The 25,580-nt window shown below is 39.0% G+C and overlaps 3 protein-coding genes across 3 annotated transcripts in view; 2 read left to right on the top strand and 1 right to left on the bottom strand.

Moving 5' to 3' along the window:
• The window catches only part of LOC138013304 (histone acetyltransferase KAT2A-like), a 26,679-nt gene extending 19,972 nt beyond the window's left edge, over positions 1-6,707 (bottom strand). The window contains exons 1-3 of the mRNA XM_068860343.1: positions 6,494-6,707; positions 1,404-1,762; positions 1-120 (exon numbers count right to left, since the gene is read on the bottom strand). The exon at positions 1-120 is cut by the window's left edge and continues 62 nt beyond it. Coding sequence (XP_068716444.1) covers positions 1-120; positions 1,404-1,762; positions 6,494-6,707 — 693 coding nt within the window. The remainder of the gene's footprint in view (positions 121-1,403; positions 1,763-6,493) is intronic.
• Positions 6,708-6,736: 29 nt separating this feature from the next.
• LOC138013308 (low molecular weight phosphotyrosine protein phosphatase-like) lies at positions 6,737-9,031 on the top strand. Its single transcript, XM_068860347.1, has one exon. It carries the CDS (start codon positions 6,781-6,783, stop codon positions 7,261-7,263), a length of 483 nt encoding a protein of 160 aa, XP_068716448.1. The 5' UTR covers positions 6,737-6,780; the 3' UTR covers positions 7,264-9,031.
• A 10,257-nt stretch (positions 9,032-19,288) lies between these two features.
• Positions 19,289-23,364, top strand: LOC138012534 (uncharacterized). Its single transcript, XM_068859332.1, has one exon. It carries the CDS (start codon positions 20,027-20,029, stop codon positions 21,584-21,586), a length of 1,560 nt encoding a protein of 519 aa, XP_068715433.1. The 5' UTR covers positions 19,289-20,026; the 3' UTR covers positions 21,587-23,364.
• Positions 23,365-25,580: the final 2,216 nt, after the last annotated feature.

Below are 25,580 nucleotides of genomic sequence, written 5' to 3'. Positions count from 1 at the left end.
TGGAGTTTCCAGTTTCCAGTGATTCACACAGTGTAAGAACATCTTTGCCAAGTCATGCATTATTTGCCACTCCCTTTGTGGAAGGTGGCCAAACTTGTAAAGAACAAAGTTAAGAACGGCCTGGAGAGGCAAAAGAGAATGATGGTGATGATGATGATAAGGGCTATAACCCCATTTCAAGGTTCATTTTCTTTCCAGAGTCATTCACACACACCAGAAAAGAATAATGTAAAAATAGGAATAACACTAACATATCTTTCAATGAAGTCAATGCTTTTCTTCATGAAGTTTATTAATATTATTTTCTTTCCTTTTTTTTCAGTTTGTTGTGCTAGGTTTTAATTACCTTCCTGCAAAACTGCATGGAAGACAGCTGGAGTTGTTTTTTTATACTCTTTTTTCTATGCACTAATATTAGTACAGGTAATCACATGATTTCGAGTATAATTTGGAATAAATAAGCACAAGTAATTTTTTTCAAAGATGACCAAAATTGCACGAGGCCGTAGGGCGAGTGCAATTTGTAGTCTTTGAAAAATTTACAAGTGCTTATTTAATCCAAATTGCATGAGAAAAATCATGTGATTACTTATTAATAATGTACATGAAAAATTTCGAGATGGTTAAGCAGAAGAAACGCACGCGTATCATGCAATCAGGGAAAAATTGTGCCATATATTGCGCCATCCAGGGTGCGCGCTTGATTTGAAAACAAAAGATCTGATTGGTTCTGACCAAACCCTATTGTTTATTAGCCAATCATAATCCAGAATTTCGATGTGTAATATGCATTGGTATTACACTTTTTGTACTGTGTTACACTTGAACTGCACTGCTCTCAGCCAATCAGAATCGAGTTATGTCAGCAATATGTATAAAGAGGCAGTAATTTATATAGTGTTACATTGGTTATCCTGAAAAGTACTGGAAAAGGGACAACCCAGCATCTCCACAAAGCATGTCAGGGGTACTAAAACCAAGAACTCTGGGTATAAGCCAAGCCATTTATCCTATTCTTTGTGCAAGGTGTCCCACTGGTCAGCAAGCTCATTAATGACGTATGGTTCAATGTAATGGTGCAATTTTTGACGACGGAGAGTACCGGTACTCAAATTTCACTGACCAGACACTTTGTATAAGGTAGATGCCATTCCTGTCTAATTTCCCATTAAGTTGTCCCTTTCTCCATTGCATTAACCATTTAGCAAACTAAGGAACTGGTCCCAGTTATTTCAACATTGGATAGCACTACATTGTGTATCCACCAGTTAAATCACTATCCAGTGGACAAGTCAGTGCTATCCAATGGATAGTGATTTATCTGGTGGATAGAGTTATCCACTTTTTGAATAACTGGAGCCAGATCTGTCTGAAAAAACCAAGATTTGGTTTTAATGCTTTACCTTTGCAATGCTTGGTTTTTCAAAAGGAGGTGTTCCAAGAGGTCCTTCCACTGTCACTTTTGACATTTGCAAAATTCCTTTCCTCAAAAGTTTAAATAAATAGAAATAAACTTGTTTGGTGTCAGCATCTTCTTCTTTGTGCACACACATAAATAAGTTCTCGACATCAATGACCATACACAGAAGTCTGTTAAGTTCATCCTCGGGAATATCATGCAAATGTGAGATGTGAGAACCCAGGGTGTGACCACAGCTACGACAAGGATCTGTAAGGTTAGCCAGCGGCTGAGAAAGGTCCAGTCTGGTAGGAGTTGGAGGAGGGTTAGGGTTCTTCCATCCATTGCATTTACAAGAGTCTTCTGCCTGAAAATAAGATTTACTTAATTGCTGAGTTATGGTTTGTTATGAGTTAGTTGTTATTAATAATTATTATTTTTCAAGTTCAAATAATAGTCAAAACATTTTTATATTATTTTAAGTGTTATTTAGTAACAAGGAAGGGTTATGTTTTTCCTTGTCCTTGTACATATTAATAATTGTTGCCGCAAAATTGACATATTAAATTCCTATGACCCGCTCCTGTCTGACCTTGTAGCTCAGTCGGTAGAGCAGCGGTGATCAAACCCGAAGGTCGTGGGTTCAATTCCTACCCTGGTGAGAGTTTTTCTCTGTCCTTGTGTGGGCCCAATTCCAAATAGTAGGGTTAACACTCACATGGTTTACATGAGTAGAAAACTAGCACTTCACAGTACCCTCCAATAGTTAATTCTATTATTTAGTAAGCCTTTTTTCTCAAGCAAGCCAGAAACAAAATAATGTTTTCAAAGCCTAATCAAGTTCATTCATATACCGGTAATACTAGAAATTCCAATACTTTCTACTTATTTGCTGCCCGAATGAATATTAGACGTTTTGCTTTAAGATTTCAGGGTCCAAGATTTTTCAATTCCTTAAATCAAAGTATACAATGTGCTGCCACTATCTCTCCTTTTACATCTACAGTAGAACCCCAGTAACTCGAACTCTGAAGGGAACAAAAAACTGTTCGAGTTAGCAGGGTTTTGAGTTATCAGGATCTATTAAAATACTCAGTTTTCCAGGTTAATAATTAATAGTTTATTGCTTTTCAGCACTTCTGTAAACAATACAGTGCAAATTAAACTTATGATCGGTAAATAACTGTCAAATACTTGATCTGTTCGTTGCACTCAAATCTAATTGCTGCAGTCTTTGTTCTAAAGTTAGAATTCTATCACACGGTAAGAAAAGTGAATGGGATATCTCAATGGGCATCCATGACGAGTTATAACAACCAGAAATTTGAGTTATCGGGGTAGTCATTTTGATCAAAGGAAACGAAATTTAGTTCGAGTTACCCGAGTTCACGTTAACCAAGTAAAAATGACTGAAAAGTTGGGTCAAATCCAAGGGAAATGAGACTCAGTTCGAGTTAGCGGGGAGTTCGAGTTATCCAAGTTTGAGTTACTGGGGTTCTACTGTAGTTTGAAAGCATTTCTCTAAGCTGATTCTCCACATAAGTAGACATTATTTATTTATTTTTGCTGCCTTTTGTATTGTTCAGTGTGTCTTGCTCTGTATGCTCTTTTATCTTAGCTTATAATTCAATTTGATTTTGCCGCTCTTGCATGTCATTTATAGTCATAAGTTAGGGAGGTAGCTCATAGTAATCAACCCCCTATGGTTTCTTTTGAGCTTCCTCACCAGGAAAAAAGATCTTTTCCTGTATTTTGTGTAATAAATGTATGAAAGATATTAAGTACCATCATCAAGTGGGAACTTCCAAGGAAAAATCTGAGTCCCAAATGGGACTTGAAGCCCCCGACCCTTTGTGATCTAGTACCGATACTCTAACCACTGAGCTACTGGAGACTCCGTGGCGAGCAAGGGTGAAATGTTGGTATAGACTACGACTCCAACACACACCATTATGTGGTTGGTTGGTTGGTTGGTTGCATCTCTGATATGTGATGCAGGTAGCGAAGTGTTATCGCCAATATGCCTTAATGTGACTGCGCAATGCAGTTACCGTAATTTCCGGACGATTACCCGCACGGCAGATTACCCGCAGCGGTCTATTTTTGTCACAAGAGGAAAAAACGTTCAACAGATTACCCGCACTGGCCTATTACCCGCACCCCAAAACCGAAAAAATCTTGCTACTGTATTTCCGGGACAAGAACTCACAAACTTGGAGTGATGAATATTCCATGTTGTTGTTTATAAAGCAGAAGATCGATAGCATTTTCTGCTAAGAATTGGCTTTTAATGATGCAGCCTTAAACACTCTCCTTAGTCATTTCTGGTTTGTCTTGTTAAAACGACCTAAATATCCAATGTATTAACGCTAAGACTCGATAGAATACGAGTTGAAGGCCAACATCTTTACGATTGATCATTGAGCGCCATTTTGATAGGTTGAGAGAAAGTGGGGGAGAGTGTTAAAAATACCTGATGGGGTGGTGGTTAGGCATACCCAGGGGCAAAAGACCGGGCCTATATAAGAAGTTAAAACGGGAAAATGCTCTATTACTCAAGCCAGGGGTCAACCTCGTTCCCAGGGTCTCTCTTCTCTGCCTCCATTGTCGATGGAGGCAGAGAAGAGAGACCCTGGGAACGAGGTTGGCCAGGGGTAGCTAGGAACATTTCACTGATGCGCTGAACAATCCAGCAAATTTTTCACTGTAGTTAGTGTTTTGTTTACACACGTGCCGACAATCACATTCTAAATAATTATGCGGTGCCATAAAATATGTCGGCATCTTGTTTTGTAGCTTTGAGCGTGCTTTCACAAAAAATGCTTTCAATCTTTCATATACAAAATTGAAAGGAGTGCAGGTGAGAAATGCTTTTAAATTAAGCGAAGAACAAAGCAGTGAAATACAGTAATCACTTAAACACTATTGATTTGTTTTTCATTCAATTTGCATCGGCTTTCATTGAGGGCTTTTAGAACACTAGAATAAAACATCACACAAATCTTGAATAGGAAGCGTTTTCAGATTGAACTACGGTAACAAAAAAGCTTGGCAACACACAAGTTTTAAGGAAGCATCAGTTTAATTAAGTAGTAAAGGTTTGAAATTATTTAAACAAGATCGTAAAAGATTTGTTTTGAACGGAAAAATTTGTGGCGTCACAAAATAAACACATTCGCATCTTGTTACTTTTTCAGCATTGAATTGTGTCTCAAAGGATGTGTTAAAGTGAGAAATTCGTTCTCATTTACTTTTAATTCGGTGACAAGTTGTGACATGGTCGAAGGGAAAGATTATTGTTTTTCATTCAATTTGCATCGGCTTTCATCGAGTGGTTTTACAAAGACTACGGCAAATAAAGCATCATTTTAAAGATTAAATCAACGAACGAGGCAACACACAGATTTGAAGGAAGTGTTGGTTTAATTATCCTCATTTTAACTTGTTTCAACTGTCCAATTCTTACCTGAGATTTAAAAATTATCGCATTACCCGCACCTTCCTATTACCCGCAGCAACCGCGGTTTACTGGAAAATTAACGCATTACCCGCGGGTAATCGGCCGGAAATTACGGTAAGAGTCATATAATAATGGTTAAAATTAGACTGTGACTATGTGATGCAGTTGTAGTCTATACCCACATTTCACCCCTGTTCACCAGAGTCTCCAGTAGCTCAGTGGTTAGAGCATCTTTACTAGAACACGGAGAGTCATGGGTTCAAACCCCATCTGGAGCTCGGATCTTTCTGAGTTCCCAGGAGATGATGATGCTTAATATCTTTTATGCATTTTTCACATTACCCGCTTCGGTGGTCGTAATAAATGTGTTACTTTAAATCCTTTTAAGTGCTACTTTGACCAAAAAATCTATTTTCATTTTCCTTTAGATTTCAAAACTATGTTAACTAAATAGTAAGTGACCCAAGTTTTAATTCTTGATTAAAAAAGATACCTGTTCATTTTAACTGGAATTGTCCTATTTAATGTCCACCATTACTAACTTGAAAGTTTTAAAAGGGCTGGATTGAGGAGAAGATGGCATCAAAGACTCTATAGTTTAAGAATGCAATGGTGTGTACGCAGCTGAATTACTATGCAGCACAGAAGTTTCGGGCTTTCAGATTTTTAAACTCACGTTTTGCATATATGAATAAGTTGCCTTTACACACTGAATTTTTAAGCTAGTGAGTCAATGACATCACTTTTCCCTAGATCCAACCCTCTGAGGTACAACCGGTCAGTTTTGAACGCGAGTAATGGCGGACCATGAAATCCAAAACTCACTCTCACTGTAAACAGCCTTTGGAAAAAATTAAAGGTCAAAATTTTGCCAGTCAAGTGTTAAGCAATCACACTTTCAAAATCTGAAGAAAAAAGGCAAGTGATTTTTTGATGATAGTTGCACTTTAACTTTTTACACATATATGTGTAATGTATTTAAATTGTTTTTTCTCTTTTTTTTTCCCCTTGCAAAGAAATAAATGAAATGAAATGACATTTATTAGCCTCCGATTCTGAAATGATGATTTATGTGAGACACACAAAATGGAGTTCAAATTTCCAAATCTTGAAGAAACTAAGGTTGTCAAATACTTCCTGTACCCCATTCCCCAGGAAAGAATTTTTGGCAGGGTGAGAATTGGGGTTGGGGAAGTGTTGAAGCTTTGAATCAAATTCTTCTATTAATAGTTAAAGTATACAGCAAATTATGATATCATTGACGTCACATTATTATTACTAATCTGCCAGCAAGAGCTGCCAAAATAAAGAGTTGAAAACAAAAACAATATTAATGTCTGCAAATAGGAAAGATATTGTTGATCACGTCACCTATTGTCATTAATGAGCCAACCAGAGCCTCATTGGCTGTCGAAACAAAAGGTCTTTTTGTTCTTGTGGTTGACAAATTTGAATAACAAAAGTGGGTCAATGTTTTTAATTAATCAGATATCTTCCCTACAGATATCCTTCCAATTTTATGAAAAAAGAGTAACATAAAAATAACCAATAAAATTTCGGGGAAAAAAGTAAATATACACATAAACAAAGTAACTAACGGTCGCTTCTTTGCTTCATTTTTATCATCATATTACTTGCCTTGCATGATGAATAGACTCCCAACTTTTCCAGCTTTTTTCTAATGGGGTAAGTCTTGATTTGAGCTTTCCTTTGTGCAATTCTTTGCAAGTTGGCCGGACGGTTAAGTTCTGATGGTGTTATCTGTAGTGTTCCAGGGCGTTTCGTGAGATCTGAACCGTTAGTAGTCGACAAGTCATTTCCCCCGGATTGACCAGCCATTCCCGCCATCTTTGATTTTAAGTTTCATTGTCAGCTACACTTCAACAATCTTACATGTAAATGAAGGAGAAATTATTACAAGATGGCGGACGCCAAATGTCGTAAAATTCTTTTCGTCTGTCTTGGAAATATATGCCGTTCACCATCTGCGGAAGCAATTCTTAAGCATCTTATTCAGCAGAGAGACGACAGCAGTAAATGGCAAATCGACAGTGCCGGGATACTCGACATCCATGAGGGTCTTTATTCAGACAAGCGTGGTTTGGACGTTTTGAAGAAACATGGAATCCCGAATCTTCACAGGGCGCGACAAGTATGTGAAGATGATTTCCGTAATTTTGACTTGATCTTGGCTTTTGATGATAGTAATGTAGAGGATCTGAAGGATTTTACACCCGATGATGGCACTGCGCGAGCCAAAGTAAAGTTATTTGGAACATACGACCCCAAAGGAAAACGAATAATTCACGATCCATACTATGGAGACAGTTCAGATTTTGAGACAATGTTCCATCATATTTACCGATGCTGTGAGGGATTTCTACATACATTCACAGAAAAATGACTTATCTTGGTTTAAAAGTGGAACAATATAATATTTTTGTGATAGATGGCAGGTTTCACAAACACATAATACTTTTTTCGATTTTACTAGTGAAGGTAGGAATTACGGTTGTTTCGCCCGAAAGCCTCTTCGCCCGAAGCGAAAGACGATTCTCCCGATGATACAACTCCATGACACTAACAACCTTAGGACAAGGAACGTGAATGTCGCCTATTCATTTTTCGATTCCTCGCAAAAGATTCCTTATTCATTTTGCGCCGGTTTGGTAGAAAGTGTCATCAAATGTTCCGATCAAGTAAATTACTGTCGCTGATACAACAACACTGTCCACGGATTGAAGTGAAATAAAATAAGCGATATTTTAAAAATGTCAGTTTTTTATCGGTCAGTGTAAAACGCAGACTGCAGACCAGGGGTAAAATGCAGACTGAGGTTATAACGTAATTGTTGAAAAAGCCCAAACCCCTTAGAAATGCTAACCTTAGGCCTAATTAGGCCTAAAACAATATTTAGGCTTAACTGTTAGCATTTCTAATGGGTTTGGGGGTTTTCAACAGTTAAATTATAACCTCAGTCTGCATTTTACCCCGGTCTGCAGTCGGCAGTCTGCAGTCTGTGTTTTACACAGACCGGTTTTTAATTTAATTTTTACATCCTTTTATAAATTAAAGGGGTAGTATCCTGGGAATTATGCCTTTTATTTTGACCATAAATTTACTAAATCGAGTTTCAGTGAATTTTACACTCTCAAATTGCTTCTGGTCACCGCAGTGAGATAAAAATCAATCAAATTTTAAAAGAAAAATGAGCCACACTAAGTTATTACGGAATTTGTCTAAGGTGCAAGGGGAGTACTTGAAAACGTCCGCCCAACATTTTCAAATGGGTATTCATTTTAATCTTGGCAATGCGTAACCAAAAACACTTGAGAATGGTTTCTGTGAGCTAAAATAGCTGTTTTGAAGAAAATTTGGCCATTAATTTTTGTTTGCCATCAGTAAACAGGGAGGCACGGTGGCCTCATGGTTAGTGTGCTAGACTCTGGATCGAGTGGTCCGGGTTCCGGTCCTGGGACATCGTGTTGTGTTCTCAGGCAAGACCTCTCCATCCAGCTGTATAAATGGGTACCAGCGAATTGCTGGGGGTAACCCTGCGATGGACTGGCATCCCATCCAGGGGATACTCCTAGTCGCTTCATGCCTCAAAAAGCGAGGTAAACTCCGGCTCTGATGGGCTACATGGCTCGTAAACAGAGTTTACTTTTTTTTTAATCGGCAAACAGGTCTCCTTTGCTTTCCAGGTTTTTACTACAATCCATGACACTGCCCCTTTAATAGTGCCATTACATTATAATATTCTAACCCAAACTGATATACCTTAAATTATTTACAGTGGATGCTAAAATGGTAATGTTGTAATCAAGAGAGCTCAACAACAGAATCTTGTAAAAATCTGGTTTGTAATATTTAAGGACCTTTCCATGCATGTGGAGGAGTACTCTGTTTGTAATAATAACCCTAACCCTAACTACCATGGGAATAAAAAAAGCGCTTCCTCAGCACCAGCAAGCAGAGTGGTATCAACTTTTGTTTCCAGCAAGCTCTATTATGTAGCTTCACGTCTCCAGCCAAGAAATTGTTTTTTATATGGTCTGAGTTTTCATGGCTTGTAAGAATCATAGTTTCCCAGCAAGCAAACCTTGTTTAGAATAAAAAAGTTCCCAGTAAAATTGCTTTATTTAAACTTCCAACCAGCACGTTTTGTGTGTAGTTTTTTGCAGAAGTTAAATTCCAAGCCACACGGAGCTAAAGAGATTTGTTTCGTTTGATTCGTCTTTCAGTAAGAGTTCAGGGGTGCTTACCATTTAGCCAAAAACTCCGGAAATTTCGGTTTGATGTCAAATGGAAGGCAACTTTCCGGAAAATCTTTTCGGAAATTGTGGACAACCTCCAGAGGTAGTCCTCTTTATCCGCTCGGAACGGAATTCGCGAAATGCTCTTACCATTTGTGAGAATCCTTCTGTTTCCAGGCCCTTTCTCACAAGATTGAGTAAATATGCGGGATGGAATGATGTGTAGTAAATGGTAAGCGCCATTCTCATCCAGTTGGTCATTAAATTCGGAAAATCGCTTACCTTTATGCAACGATCATTCCATCCGGATTATATGGCTAAATGGTAAGCACCCCAGGAGTTCGTTGGCCACGGAGAATTACCCGTTTGCGTTTTCGGGGGCTTACAATTCATTTGCGAGCTATGAAATCTTGAATCAATTTCAAAGAACTTTTATCTCCACTAAAATCATCAAAAATAAGACAACGATAGCGGTTTAGGTTTATGAACGCTGTACTGCATTCCAGGGATGAGAACTTCGGTTTCCCCTCCAACTACCCAGCGTTTGGTTAGAGCGTCGCAACGGTATCGTGAGGACACCTTTTTTTTTCCCCGACATCAAAACAGACGCTAAGGGAACCTGTGTGACGTACTGCCCCGACCTCACAAACGCGTTGATGCTTAATTAACAGCTGTGTAAATGGCTTCCGCACTAGTTTGGAAGTTGCAGCCATGTACCAGCTTTTCGCCTTCGCTAGTCGCTCCAACTGGGGTTTCGTGGCCAGAATAAGGTACCTTCTTTCTTTTACGCTTACGTCCGCCCGAAGGAAATCAGCCGGCACGTTCTCTTCATCCAATTCGAAATCTAGGTCAGTGGGATCCGCTTGGCGCAGTCGCTGACGTAGACGATTTGCTGCTCTTGCCAGGGTTCTTAGGTTTTGACAGGTTCGGGTAGGGCGCAGGAGTTGGTTCTTCCAGGAAAACCTAAAACAAAATGAGACACAACGTTAGTTAAACAACCACTATTCAAGAATATTTAATGTCAATAGTCAATAAACAATAAGGAGATACAATGTGGTCCACGTGCCATGTTTCACTAGCGTTCGTCCTAACTAGTAGTCAGTGTACTTGTGTTACTGTGGGCTTGGTATTTTCAAATAAAGTCAATATCCTTATATAGAGTTATTGACATTGTTAGCTCGATATACATAAAAACCGACTCATCAAGTATTATCATTACTATATTACCTCTTCGACAATTGCAGGTGCTTGCTTAAGCCCCATTTACACGAGCAATTTTTCCTTGACAAGTTTTCCTTGACAAGGAAAAATTGCTCGTGTAGATGGGGAATAGTGGACAAATTTTCCTTGTCAAGGAAAATCTGGCGTGCTAGCTTTTCCTTGACAAGGAAAAATTGTCAAGTCTGAAATTTGCTCGTGTAGATGGACAACAAGGAAAATGTGACAAGGAAAACTTGTCATATTTTTCATTTACACTACCAAGGAAAACTTGTCAAGGAAAACTTGTCAAGGAAAACTTGCTAGTGTGTACAGTCGGCAAGTTTTCCTTGACAAGTGGACTTGTCAAGGAAATATTGCTCGTGTAAATGGGGCTTTAATCTAGTTGTCCATTGCCTTCCGTTTCACGCTTGTCGTAATCTGGGCTGCAATAGGGACCTTAAGATCTACGACGGCGACGTCGACGAAAACGTCACCTCAAAATAGAACTTTGCTCTAGTAAAAGTCTTTCGCGATTATTCCATCTCGTTCACGGCGTACAATGTGGGTGAAGTATTCGAAAAATAAATTGGTGCGAGCGGTTTCAGACTGAAAAAAGAGAATGAAAGATTCTCTGTTGCATGCTCACGTTGTCGTCAAAACCTAAAATTTCGTCATTTCACGTCGTCCTCGCCCAGAGAACCGCAAAAATATGAGCTAAAATCCGTGCTGCACGTGCAGCACGATTATTTATGCTCTTTTAACCAATGATATCATTGTTTTGTGGCGTTCTCGTCGTCGTCGTCGTCGTCGTCGTCGTAGATCTTAAACTCCCCAATGAAAGCGCCGACTTCAGCTTGATGATTATGACCTTGCTGCCCTGCTACAAACTCCCCGTCGGTTTCTTTCACAGTCGCTCGACAGTAATTGCCCTTCGGTCTACTATCGATCTCAGACGTCCGTGGACAAGGGCCTTTTTTCAGCCCACTTCATGGACTGTTGATTTCAGTCTGCGGTTAAAAAATTCTGATCACGTGATAACATTTTTTGAAAATACCGACCACGTGGCCCTAGTCCTTCGTTCTTCCCACCGCCGAGAAGAGAAAAAAACCTGAAGAAAAGTTGCCACCTGCTTCTTATTCTCTCGGACAAGGCTTTTCCTGGGTTACCCGTAATAGCTTCGGCCGGTTTTACCCGCCGTCAACATCGTTTCGCATTTTTCCATTTGGGGAGAGCAACAGAAAATAGCGTCATGAGATCCGCAGAGCTACAAAAAATATTATCACGTGATCAGAATTTTTTAACCGCAGGCTGAAATCAACGGTTCGTGAAGTGGGCTGAAAAAAAGCCCTTGTCCGCGGACGTCTGAGATTGATAGTAACTGTGCACTGCCACTCCCTTTTCTGTCACATTAACCGGGGCTGTCAATTAGTTTTCTCCGCCTTCTCTTAGTTCCCTCTTCTACGATGCGATAAGTTATTTCAGTTGGGCCCTCTTCTAATTCGTAAGTCTAACAAATTGACTTACTTAAAGAAATTTCGTTTGCTGTTGATGCTTCCGTAAAAAGCGCGTCTTCCGATACTAACGCTGATATCTCTCGTTGAAGATAGAAATCGGGTATGGTATCTCGCTGCTAACATGCATTGGAGCTGTCTGGTGGAGGCGATGTTCTCGTGTCCACTGGTTTAGAAAATGCGATTTGTTAGTGATGGTCATTGAAGAGATAGAGAGGTACATGGCTTATTGCTCATAGGATTCAAATTTTGCTACAGCATTACAATAAAAGCAAACTTACTTAGCAAACGTACTAAGTTACACGGTTTCCAGTATTCAAATAATATATATTGTGCCACATGCTCTGATGCCGCAACAACAAGCAACATGAAAGTGAAACAAAGATCTTGCATTTTTTAAGGTGTTTTTGAAAACCCTAACATCAATTATATCACGGATTACCCCCTTACGGTCCTTCCTGAACAAAATAGAAACCTACGCAGCTTGTAATTATGAAACGCATAACGCATTGTTCTTAACACTCCTGTTAACTTGTAAACTGTTTTTATATTTCGAGCCTTGAAGTTCGGAAAGTTTTCGCAATCTCTTCATTATGCTTTGTGTTTTTTTCACGGTTCCTCGTCTTTGCAAAAAGGACATTTCCACGGTATCTCCACGCCCTCTCTGACTGCTCTCCTGTACGTTTCTCTTGCAATTCCAGTGCCACTTCGTCGAAGTTGCCACATTTTCACAGTAATGCCTCTTGGCGCGTCGTTACAACTTCCGAACATGTGACACAATATTATTCCTCCATGGTATTTATTGCGTTGATCTGCTAACGTAGCTTATCGAGTTTTGAGAGATGTTCTTGTGAACGGGTGGCGATATACTTATTTGCTGGTCTTTTTATACTGGCAGTACCGTCTCTGAAGGATCGAAATGCCAGCCATTGATTGGTCAATGCTAATGTCGCTTACAATCCAGTTGCTATTATTGAAACCATAAAACAATAAAAAAGGTCATTTCCATTAGTAGGGCTAACGCTCACATGGTTCATATGGGGTTAGCCTGTTATTACACTCTAATCAGTTAAGTCTGTTCACATATTAGTGCTACGCGGCCAACGTTTGCAAAAACGTAATCCTTCCATGTTCTTGTACATGTTCATTGCCGTGACTTTAAGGTCTTCAGTTCCCACTAACTGCTACCATCCGACCTTGCAGCTCAGTCGGTAGAGCAACGGTGATCTAACCCGAAGGTCGTGGGTTCAATTCCCACTCTGGTCAGAGTTTTTCTCTGTCCTTGTGTGGGCCCATTTCCATTAGTAGGGCTAACGCTCACAAGGTTCATATATTTTCAAAGGGTCATTACTCAGAGATTATCTGGTAAATTGCAATGGATTTTCAATATTCAGTACTGATTTTTTGGCTGATAGACTAAAAAACAAAGGGCTTATGCGAATGAGGAAAAAACTGTAAAAAAGATTCCCGGCCTATTCCCAGATGGTCAACCGTCGAGATAAAAGCTGTGTCCAACTGGCAACAGGACTTAATTTCCGTGAAAAAAACGAGAACTGGCGTTTTCCATATTTGTGACAAGCCGTACACAAATATTATACAATAATACTAGTTGACCACCTGGCAGGAACAGCTTGAAGAGCTTTTTAGGTAATAAAACTCTGCATGCATAGAAATACTTGCCCACTAGCCGAAGGCTGGTGGATTTTTCTGTCGGGTTAGTGGATTCTATCCATCACTTGCTTGATGGGCAAGTGAAAGTTTTTGGAGGAAGTTTTTGAGGGAAATTATTGTGCTTATGAGGATGTTATTTGGGCTAGGGAAAATGACTTTCGGGCTAGTACATCCTGGCTACAGCTTGCCCAAAGGCAAGCTAGAAAATTGAATTTCTTTACAACCCGGAAACTGCAAAAAATACAGCTACTCTAAAAGCCAGGCGATAGAGGCGTCAAGGGAGAGAATTGTCGGTTCCTAAACAACAACACGCGCATGAGCAAAAGCTGATAGAACGACAGAGGCAATGGTCCCCAGTGGGGCCGGGAGAATAAGTATGAGCATGTGTATGACGGGCAAAAAACGTGCCTAGTTTACAATGAATGAAGGGGTGGTAGTTTCTAAACAAACTGTGGTGCTGCGTCGGTGGGGAAGTAGTACTCAGGTAAATTAAGGCATGGGTAAACAATGATTTAATCAAAACGTGAGGGGGGGGGGGGGGTGGTCTAACTCGGAGCACTTACGCATTAGAAAGATGAAACTTCGCCAGACACATACATGTGTGGTTTCTGTCAATTTGGTATGTTCCAATTAAGCTAATGTTGTCACGTGACTGCACGCGGCCAGAGAACAACAATGTGTTAGGACAATGTGTAATGCAAGCTTCTACAAAACTGTGCTCGGCCTTTTTAAAATTTTTTATTGTTTTTGAAAATAAACGGTTTTTTCAACTAGACTCAGTCCCCCAGTGCAGTTTTATCCCATCTTGACGCCTTCGCTTTTAAATATCTAACAAAGGCCAAGCACGGAAGTGATATATTAATCGGCCTTAACATTATGCAACCGGTAAAACAATTGAGAACACACGAAAAAGTGTTGCCGTTTCAGCCAAAACAGGCATATTGTAAAACATGGACTGGTTTGGATTTGTAAAACACGGACTGGATTTGTAAAACACGGATTTGTAAAACATGGATTTGTAAAACGCGGATTTGTAAAACACGGATTTGTAAAACACGGATTTGTAAAACACGGATTTGTAAAACATGGATTTGTAAAACACGGATTTGTAAAACACGGATTTGTAAAAGATGGTCCAGCATTTTTTGTAAACATGATAGCATTGTTTGACTGTTTATTTGTTTATTTCTGTCTGTCCCTTTTTAATCTTAATTCTTTTACTTTATATTATTTTCATTTTATGTTACTGCTTCACATTCAAATAATTTCTCTAAAAGATTGTTTGATTTTGAGTAATATTAGCATTTGGAAATTTTTACGAATAATCGAGAAATACGAGAAGCACTCGCTTACAGCGAGTAAGTATTCCCGGCATTTTCGGCATTCCCTCGTGTTCAAAAACAAAATTCCGCGTGCTTATATTTAACTTTACAATGCATTCGGCGCGTTTTTATTTTTAAAATTATCAACTTCTCAATACACAGGAGCTGGTATAGACCGACTTTCCGCCGATTCAAAGCGACGCTTCGAGAAGGAAGCCGGTATCCTCCATAGTGTTAAAGGCCACAGAAATATCTCCGGGTTCCTGAGGTTTTGTCACGAGCCGTATGCCATAATGATGGAGTATTCGTGCTTCGACTTCGACTTCAGTGACCTGCTAAGACCGAAGTCTGCGAGTTTACAGACAATAGGGCATTTGGCATACGATGTTTCAAGGTAATCTTTGTCGTAGTGTTGGTTGCAAACCAAAGTATTGCCTGGTTTTAGGTCTCTGTGGGCAATACCGTTTCTGTGTAGGAAATCTAGCCCAGTGACCACGTCTATTGTGCACACCAATAACACATCGGCTAACGAGGAAAAGTCAAATTCAGCGTCCACCAAATGCACGAAATCTTGAAGTGTGGTCACCTTTTTTTCTACGCCAAAATGACCGAAGTCGAAGCACGAATACTCCATCATTATGGCATAGGGCTCGTGACAAAACCTCAGGAACCCGGAGATATTTCAGTGGCCTTTTACACTATGGAGGATACCGGCTTCCTTCTCGAAGCGTCGCTTTGAATCGGCGGAAAGTCGGTCTTAACCAGCTCCTCTGTATTGAGATGTTGATAATTTTAAAAATAAAAACGCGCCGAATGCATTGTAAAGTTAAATATAAGTACGCGGAATTTTGTTTTTGAACACGAGGGAATGCCGAAAATGCCGGGAATACTTACTCGCTGTAAGCGAATGCTTCTCGTATTTCTCGATTATTCGTAAAAATTTCCAAATGCTAATATTACTCAAAATCAAACAATCTTTTAGAGAAATTATTTGAATGTGAAGCAGTAACATAAAATGAAAATAATATAAAGTAAAAGAATTAAGATTAAAAAGGGACAGACAGAAATAAACAAATAAACAGTCAAACAATGCTATCATTTTTACAAAAAATGCTGGACCACCTTTTACAAATCCGTGTTTTACAAATCCGTGTTTTACAAATCCGTGTTTTACAAATCCATGTTTTACAAATCCGTGTTTTACAAATCCGTGTTTTACAAATCCAGTCCGTGTTTTACAAATCCAATCCAGTCTGCTTTTACAATATGCCTCAAAAACAAGCTTTTTAAACAGATGGAGGTCACGTGATCTAATTTGCATAATTAAAAAAAGGAAATTGACTTAAACTAAAAATGTAAGCAGCTGACAAAGTTTTATGTGTCTACATCTAAAGCTGTAAGAGATAGACTACCCCTTCACTTTTGAAGTGAACAAATTAAGGCAAATTGAGACCCATACCTTAATTTACCTGAGTATACAAAAATTTTGGTTTTATCAACGGAGTTGGTAATGTAAATTGACCACCGTACAGAGACTCTAAAAGCTGACGTTTCGAGCGTTAGCCCTTCGTCAGAGGTCTAACGCTCGGAACGTCAGCTTTTAGAATCTCTGTACGGTGGCATTTTACATTATCAACTCCGTTGATAAAACCAAAATTTTAGTTTACATTATAAACGGGCGGACAGCAATGTTACTTTCACACGGGATTTTACATTAAATAACTGATAAGGATTTTCCACTTTTTTGATCTGTCTGGAAATAGCACCGTGCCAAAATACACATTTCAATTTCACTACACATTCAAATGCAATCCATTAGGTTTATTTTGTTTTTTTTCGGCCTCGCATCAGCGGCAGTCATGAACAACCTAACCTGTGGCACTGCCGGATACGAAAAACCAAAAAAACCTCCAAATGCAGCCCATGGAGTTCAGGGGACACCTTGTGTCGTGTATTGTTTGTATTCGTAATTAGGAATTATGCTGAAGTTGGGGAGAAGACAATTATCACAATCGGAGTGCATCTATGAAATAGAGGATATTACATGGCCGCGCGGAGAAACGAATTTTATAAAATTCGTTTCCCCAAGCGGCCATGTAATGTTCTGTTTATTATATAGATATTGATGAAATGTCTAGATTTACAACAACTTGTTTTATTCATTTTCGAAATGATGAAAAAGTGGTCACCAACCGCTAAAACACGCATGTTGTGTAACATGCCGTGAACAAGATATGAAAGTTATGAAAAACAAATCATGATAATGTCAAATTTCGCAATAAAAATGTTATGTAGTAGAGAAGAATTATATTAAAAATTATATTATATTGTAAGTATCTTACAATGAAGAAAAAGCTCGCGTTTTATTGGCTAAGCGTGTTAGTTACCATGACAACACCTATATCCTCACATGTGAAAGATAAAAATGATATGTTCACTGCGCGCGGTGAAGATATGATTTTTTAGTAAAAGGAGAAATCCTAGTATTTCATCAATATCTATATAATAAATTGTATTTCTGGACATATCTGACCCTGTAACCGTAATGATAATCATTACTACCCTTCGCAAACAAAGCTAGCCAAGCACATCTCAGAGCCCATTCCCAAGCAAAATATGACGTGTTCTTGACCAATTACAGCGCTCTTACCTCTGTAAAAACTGCGCTTCTTCAGACTGAGTGAAAAAGGACAGCGAGTGTAGTTATGAATTATTTTGCAATCTTTACAATAGAAATTCGCTTCCTGAACAACAGTATTCAATAAAGTCACGAATGTTTCGGCATAGGAATAGGACACTTAAGCTTACGGAAATTAAAAAATGACAAGCCGCCCTTAATTTAAAGGTCGCAAAAATCCTTTGTCTGGTTCGATATTTGCACGATTTCGTGACCTACAGTAGATCTGATACAAATAAAACGCACGAGGTCGATTGTGAGCATCTCACGGTTACTGACTGCAGAGGATATTTCAAAGCCTGCGTCTAGTTTAACTTGAAGGTTTGTTTTGATTCGCGCCAATGTATATTACAAGCAATGATTTGAGACTTGTGCTGTTTAACGAACACTATTGCCCTTTTAATGAGTCATTGTGAGTTTCACTTTCAACAAACTTTGTAATTTATTGACGATTCTAATTGGTTTTCTTTTGTTTGACTCTGTTTATGCTCTGGACGCCAGCCAAATTAAAATTGCAATCATGAGTTCGTCCTCTCTGCTGACTATAACAAAATCTTTTCTTCATGGTGGAAGTTTTTTTTTTTACACAGTCGATCATATTTCTCGATAAGCTATTTGCTTTCAGAAAAATCAGAGAATCTATAAGATATGTCTTTGATGTATGCAAATTACTTCCTGTGCCTTTGTTGAAAAGCATCTCCTCCACATGCAAATTTCTTCCAAACATACAAACAACGTGATGACACCGTCTTTATACTCCTTTTCTTCCGGTGTACATGTTATGCTCCCCTGGGTGCCAGAGGAATTTTTTTTTTCAAGGTTGGAGAGAACGCTCAGCCATTCCAAATCAACGGTCGAGCTGAGCGTTCTCTCCGACCTTGAAAAAAAAACCCTGCCACCCAGGGTAATGTTATGCTACAATGTAGCATCAATCTTCTTTTGCTGCAGCGGTTAAGTCGAGCGAGTTGATAAACTACAGAACTTTTAGGGAAAATGAGATTGGGCAAGGGTTCTGTGGAGAAATTTTTAGTGTTCGTGGATATTTTAACGAAAACACGATTTCTAGTTCAATTTTTTTTTGCAAACGTCTTCTTTAATTTGATGTTGCTGGAATCTGTTTGATTTACAAAATTGTTGTCTGTCAATCTCAAAATAATGAATAAAATTTAATTGAAAAACATGGCTGGAGAGGCCATCAACCGGCTAACTGTGATTGATAAACGAACTGGAGCTACTGACGAAAATGTCTTTTTCATGAATATTAACTTAAGTCTCATGTAAAATCTTCTTTCTTGAATTCAATAAAGATCAATTCATGAGAGCAATTTGTCCTTGTGATACTGAAATTTCATTGGCCATCTTGAGAGGACTTAGCTACTGACGGGATATCTTGGAGTGGCTAAGTACGTACAGTATCCGCTCTACCCATTTCGTCAATACTTGACGGCCGGAAATGGTTTAATGTCTACCTAAACCTAATTTCGAATCAAAAGAGAAAGAGTATAATCCGAGACGTTTTTCAAAGTATACTCTGAAACTGTTAAAAATGCGTTTGTCTTGGTTACACTTGTTTGTCACTTAATTAAAGAAAAGTCTCAAATGTCTGTGCGGTTAACTTGGTAATAATCGCTTGGTGATGACAGTACACTTGTGGTTCACAGCCCACTCCGTATGTGGTATTTTGGACTCTTAAAACCTTCAATTTTCAAGATTTCCCTTTGTTGCTCATTGGCTGGCTATTTCAATTATGTCTTTGTAAAAGGCAAATTTTAAATTGCATTGAGACCAAGAATGCTTTGCCCGCAGAGAATTAATATGTAAAGTAGTGGAGATGGATACATTGTCTGTTTACACGACCGACGGCAAATCATGTCTTCGATGGTCGCCTTTATTGAGGAATATGATAGTTTTTTCAAGAGACCATTCAGAGAAACGTTTCATCGCGAAAGCTTTTTTGTTTATCTGGTAGCTTAAGCGAAGGACGAGTGAAAGAAAGGTCTAATTTCGAACTGCCAAGTGAGCAGAACGTCTGAAGAATGAAAGCGGAACTGCGAGAAAGATTGACAGCTGTAATACTCGAAATCTCCCGCAGAAATCATTGATATTGAACTATACAAAGATCGACGGGATGTATGAAGATGCTCCAACCAAAACAGAGTATTTCGTGATATTTGCTGCTCAACACACTGTGGTTGAACACTGAAGTAGGTCGAATATTAGCAATTCGCGAACGAATCCTTCGATTGTAAAGCGGTCATACGTTTCCTCCAAGAGGACAGTGAGAGGAGGGCATTTTAAATGCGGCAACGGTTAAACACGGATTTTTCCACCCGCTGTAAAGGCATGTGGTTTCGCAGTGTGTTCAGGACGCTTTTTGCAGCAAAACGAAGAAGTATTTGACAGCTGTTTTTGGCCGGCTTTTCTTCATTTGCATAGTGTGTCGCACTTGACGGCATTCGCGGAGTTTCGGCCGTGTTAGAGCGCTGCAAACTAATTATTTATCTCGGTTCTTTTTGATTAATTCATCTTCATGGCTACATCGAAGAGATTTGTACTGTTAAGATATTTAACGGCTCGACCAAGGACAAAATGTTTATCTTTGGTTCTCGTTCTCATCATAATGTACGTCGTTTGCAGTTTCGTCTCGTTGCATATGCGTGGAACTCTGATCGTGAAGTTCCCCAGTAACGTTATTATGGACATTGCTGAAGATGACCCGCAGCCTGGGCTGACAAATATACTCTATCGAACACGGGCTAGCGCTGAAAGACACACCGATTATTGCCGGCTTCATGGACAAAGCGAAACTGATGCCGGTAAAAATGTCGCCTCAGTGGACATCGAGAGTCGCAATAAATTGTCGGTTGGTGGTTCCAGACTTGAGGGAAAAAACGCCAACCTGTCACATTCAATCTTACCGGGTCAGAGGGAAAAATATTTGTTCGTGTTTCGATATTATGAACAGCTAGGCAGGGCAACTAGTAATCTGTTAGCCTTGGCTTCACTAGCCAAGTATAAAAACCGCTATTTAGTAGTTCCTTTTGTGAACAATTCTCGGATGTGTGGGCTTCCCGGCGGTGTGAGCCACTTCTATCGTAAAGTCGAAAAACCGGGCCAAAGAAACTATGCACCAATGGATGAGTATTTTAATATGCAAGACTTTAATTTAAAACTTAATTCTCGCGGTTATAGTACTTTTCGATGTTTTCGCGACCTCGAATCCCACTGTGCTAGAAGATTCAATATCGTGTTGCATTTTTTATTTCAAGACGAAAGTTTTAAGAAGGATACGGCTTCGTGGTACAGAGTTAATGGTGACGAAGTTAGCGCATTGTACAAACAAGTTAAGGTACACGACGGATGGATAGACTGCCCTGGAATAAAACACTCTAGACTTAGCAAACAAATTGGTTTCAAAGTAAGCCGTTATGTCTGCGTTGATCCCGAGATTATAAAGTCAGCGAGAGAACTGGAAGAAAAGGTTCTTAAAGGAGCAAGATGTGTTGCGATTGTTCAGTGGCGAGGAAATGGTGATGAACGGGCACACTTTCCTTTGGACTCGACCATTTCGCAGTCTTTACGACCATCTGACCTCGAATTCAACGCACATCTGGTGCAAATTGCGCGGAACTTTGTGAAAAATACATTTGAGGGTAAATTTATAGGTATCCATATTCGTTCTGAAAGACACGTACAACGAAAAGGTGCCAACGTAACAAGAAGATGTTTCGAAAAGCTTGCAAGTCGTGTACAAGAATTGCGAAATGCGATTGAAGTTAACGAGATTTTTCTTGCCTCGGATTTGACAGATTACGGTTCCGACACCCTAAAAAATTTCGCTGCAGCAAGCGATCGTGGGTCCTTATCTCAGTTTTTGATGAAAGCTCTTAATCACCCAGCAACGTATGATCCTAAAGGAGTTCTTTACGATACTGGTTCTGTTGCCATTGTTGAAATGAACATTTTATCCATGGCAACAAGACTTTTTACGTTAGGCGGTGGAAATTTCCAAGAGTGGGCAATTGACTTGTTCTTAAAAGAACACAATAATGAGCGAAAAAGAATACATCGAATGTGCGAACTCCTTTGACATCCACTGAGTCAGTATGCGGGCACGGAGAAGGAACCGTACATGTTCAAGCGATGCTGGCCAACATCACTTTGAAACATCATGGCCTCAGAAACGGCTACGGCTGACGAACAGTAGATTGTTGACCACGCATGTAGACCCATGTACGCTCTATAGTTTAAGAATGTTAGACTCCCTTTCCAATCAAGAGTCTTCTCCTAGGAGAAATAGCAACTGGGTTGCCACGGCATATTCAGTGGGTCGCAGATTTTTGCGATCACACGAGACTTGACGTCTCGTTTAAGTCAAACGACGAACGGGCAAACTGTAGCGGGTTGCTGCTTGTTATATTTGCTTGAAAACTCTCATATTCTAAGTTGTCTACCTCTTTTCAGAAGAGACTCGAAAGCTTGCAATTAATGGGCGAAAATACAACAAGTTTCGTTGACTTTTGACAAGACGCAAATTTCGGCTCGTTTGTCGTTTGCGGCCGTAAACGTAATACTAAATCTCTCTATTATTAATTGCGTTTTCGTGGTCGGCCTGGATAACTTGTTAAGAATTCCATTTGAATTAAGCCACGACACTGAGATTGTTTCTTCAACGTAACCATTCTCGCAAAGGATGTTATTTTGTGACTTAAGATTGCTAGGAACCTTCCTAAAGAGAATCGAGTTCGCTAGCTGTTTTAAGTGGACCATCTCTGCAAAAATAAACCTGGCCCGGGTTGCTCGAAGCATGGTTAGTGCTAACCAGCGTTAAATGCCATGGAAACCTATAGGTTTTGATACCTCTTAAACAACGGTCAGCGCTAACCAGGCTTCGAGCAAGCGGCCCCTGGTCGTTTTGTGTCGTTTATCAAAACACTGAAAAAAACGCAAGTACAGCAAATACAGCAAATACAGCAAGTACAGCAAATATTATTATTATTAGGGCCGTTTATACGAGATAAAATAAGCTGCGGCTTACTCTGGCCGCGGCGTACATAATACACGAAAGGAATTATTTATACGAGTATAAACTCCCAGGCCAGGATAAGCAGCGGCTTGAGAAAGTCGTGAACTTAGATTTTGTACCATTTATACGGGGTGTTCGCGTCTTATGTAAGCCGCGGCCAGGGTAAGCCGCGGCTTATTTTCTCTCGTATAAACGGCCCTCAATAATGTCTTTGCCGTTGGCGTCGTTGTTTCTAATTTATTATTATTTTTCATTGGTTTAAAAGCGTTTTGGAAGCTGGAAGCAATCAACTGAATGATTTCTGGAACGCAAAATGCAGAAAAAGAGAGAATCGCCCATAGCAAATACTCTATTATTTATGTTCGTTTCAAATGTAAAATTTAGATGCACTTATCATCCAAATTCGTAAAATTAACAGCAAAAATTAATTTTGGACGACGTTCTCTATTTTTGATCATATTATACATATTCTAGATATATCTTGATAATTTTTTGCCAAAACGTGGACACACAGTTTTCTTTGTGTTGGTGGAAACTTCCTTTTTGTGCATTCATCAAAACGATTTGAGCGAAAAATTTTCCAAGCATTCGTCATAGTTACATTTTTGATCGACGTCATTATTTCTCCAGCTTATTTCATTTTTGCGAGTTCGTCTTTTATTGTCAGCTGGCAGAATTATGTTTCGATGTCGATAAGAGGCATAAAACAAAAGACTTTTTCTTTTACGAGGAAGTCTAAAGACAACCATTGTTTATTTATTTGTGATATTTAAGTTATTTGTTGGAAAAGTGAATAAAAGGAACTTGAACTGAAGAAGTATGATATGCGACTTTTGCTTGTGTTCACATTTGTGTATCCGATTCTAGGCTCGTCAACAATCGAAAATTAGTAATTGTAAACACGAAAAGCTAGTCGAAGCCAGGAAAAGCTTAATTATCCGTGAAAATAATGTAACGCCGGCAGAAGCAGTGTTTTCCCTCGTGCATAAACGCAAAGTTTCATTTGATCATAATTTATTTGGCAGGTGCGTTATCCGACTAAGTTACCTCTGCTTGTTTACTTCTTTTGAAATGAAGGGAAGGGCACTGCAAAGATAAGGAATCGCAAGCTCTTTAGCCGTAAATGAAATTTGTTACATTGAAGGATGTTTTAAAAATTGATGTTCCACCAGATAGTAACAATATGCGCGATCATTTAAAACAATTCAGTTTAAAATTCTTACGATTCTGTCATCGTTCAGTATACTCCATTTACGCTTCGAGAGTTAATAAACACTAATTAACTTGGAGGATTTTTTTTTATCTTTTCGTATCTTCTCGTCTTCGGTTTGAATGAAGTTGTTTTGTAGGAGGACGCAAATGAATTATTCAAGACATCAATCAATTTCATATTCATCAAAAAGCAGTCGCCAAAAAACAAATGTAAAATTTGATTGAACATTTTTTCCAAGCAGCTATCTAAAGCATGGAGCAAGTTCTATTCTCTATTTTCGAATTCCCCATAATACACTTTGTTTGCCCCTCAAATTTTGCATAAACCATTGTTTTCAAATGCTCTTGGGAATATGCAGAGTCCCCAAGAGCATTTGAAAATAATAGTTTATGGGGCAACCAAAGTGTATTATGGGGAATTCGAAAATAGAGAATAAAAGAGAGAAACAAGCTAGAATATAATGAAAAATAGCAGTTTCCATAAAAAGTTGCGATTTGAGGCTGAAACGAACAGTTTAGGCAACGAAATTTCCTTTTGTCTTCTCCTTCCCACAATCCCCTTTGTCAATAGCATGTCAGCGTGAGAGAAGACTTGGGATGAATCAGATATTTATTCAACAGCTTTACCATGGCCCTTAAAGATGACTTGTCAATAGTGTTATTATGTTAGGACTGCTTTTCAGTAAAATTTGAAGCAAGTGGACATTTTTCTCATTTAAAGTTCACTTTCTTGTTTAGCGATGATTGATAGTCGAGGGTTAGAAAGACTAATTTCCCAAGCGCCACTTAGTCTGCAAGTCGTTAAATTAACATTAGACAGAAAAATTTGGTTTTATCAACGGAGTTGATAATGTAAATTGGCCACCGTACAGAGATTGTAAAATCTGACGTTTCGAGCGTTAGCCCTTCGTCAGAGCGAATCGAGGAATTGTGGCTTGATAAAGTGTCTCTTTCATTTTACCGGGGCTAAATATATACTTCTCGATTTGTGTTATAAATTAAATGTTAACGATTAAACGTTCTTTCATTTAGAGAGACCCCTCTCTAGAGAAAAGAACGCATGACCACAGGTTACTTATGTTGCCTGTAAGTCAAAGTCGTCGTTAATGTTGATTTGTCTCGGAAGCAAACAAATCGTCTTCTACCTTACATCGCTCGCCTGGGGTCTTGTTAGTGAAATAAATTTAAAAACGGTTGTAGCGATGCAGGGGTCGGGGTGTCTTTTTTCCTTCAGTTTTTTTTACTTCCATTTTTGTTGTCTCGAACGATCGGGATTTGTCCTTTTTTATAGTGGAAATCAGTGAAAAAGGAACCTACAGATGCTCTTAAAATCGAAGCTTGGTTTTTGCGAATATGGGAGTTTGTCTTTGTGGAAATCGGACTTTGCGTTTGCGAAGATCCTTCGAAATTTAGACAATCTCCCACAAAACCTGAATTCCGAGTTCGCGTTGTTGTCAATGTTGTTGTTGTTTTTTTTTTCGGATCAAAGAAACCCGGACCCTCGATATGACTGTGAATTCGTGATTGTCAATTCATGATCATTTATCGGGTATGTCGTAATCGGTTCCTTGTGTTTTATTGCTAGGGAGCTTAGCAAGACTGTTTGAGAGCGGACTGCCAACTTTCATTGACGCAAGTTAATTAAGTCATACAAGTTTTATATAAATAATTAACAATCATAATGATAGTGCTTAGAATAACATGACTAATTAATAATTCATGATGGTAAAACAAAAGAAATCAAATCCATATCTGTGTATCTGATACAGATTTCTCTTCATTACTGGGTTGCCAAACCCAGTTGGAATCCCGGTTTCATTTCGTGGGTTTTTTTACTGGGTTGCCA

The sequence above is a fragment of the Montipora foliosa genome, chromosome 8 (assembly GCF_036669935.1).
Source record: "Montipora foliosa isolate CH-2021 chromosome 8, ASM3666993v2, whole genome shotgun sequence".
In the NCBI taxonomy this organism is placed as follows: Eukaryota; Metazoa; Cnidaria; class Anthozoa; order Scleractinia; family Acroporidae; genus Montipora; species Montipora foliosa.
Note: the sequence above shows the minus strand (reverse complement) of the source record. Positions and strands in the feature narration are given on the sequence as shown.

Coding starts and splice junctions, on each gene's coding strand:
- LOC138013308 (XM_068860347.1), top strand. CDS start 6,781: ATGGCGGACGCCAAATGTCGTAAAATTCTTTTCGTCTGTCTTGGAAAT.
- LOC138012534 (XM_068859332.1), top strand. CDS start 20,027: ATGGCTACATCGAAGAGATTTGTACTGTTAAGATATTTAACGGCTCGA.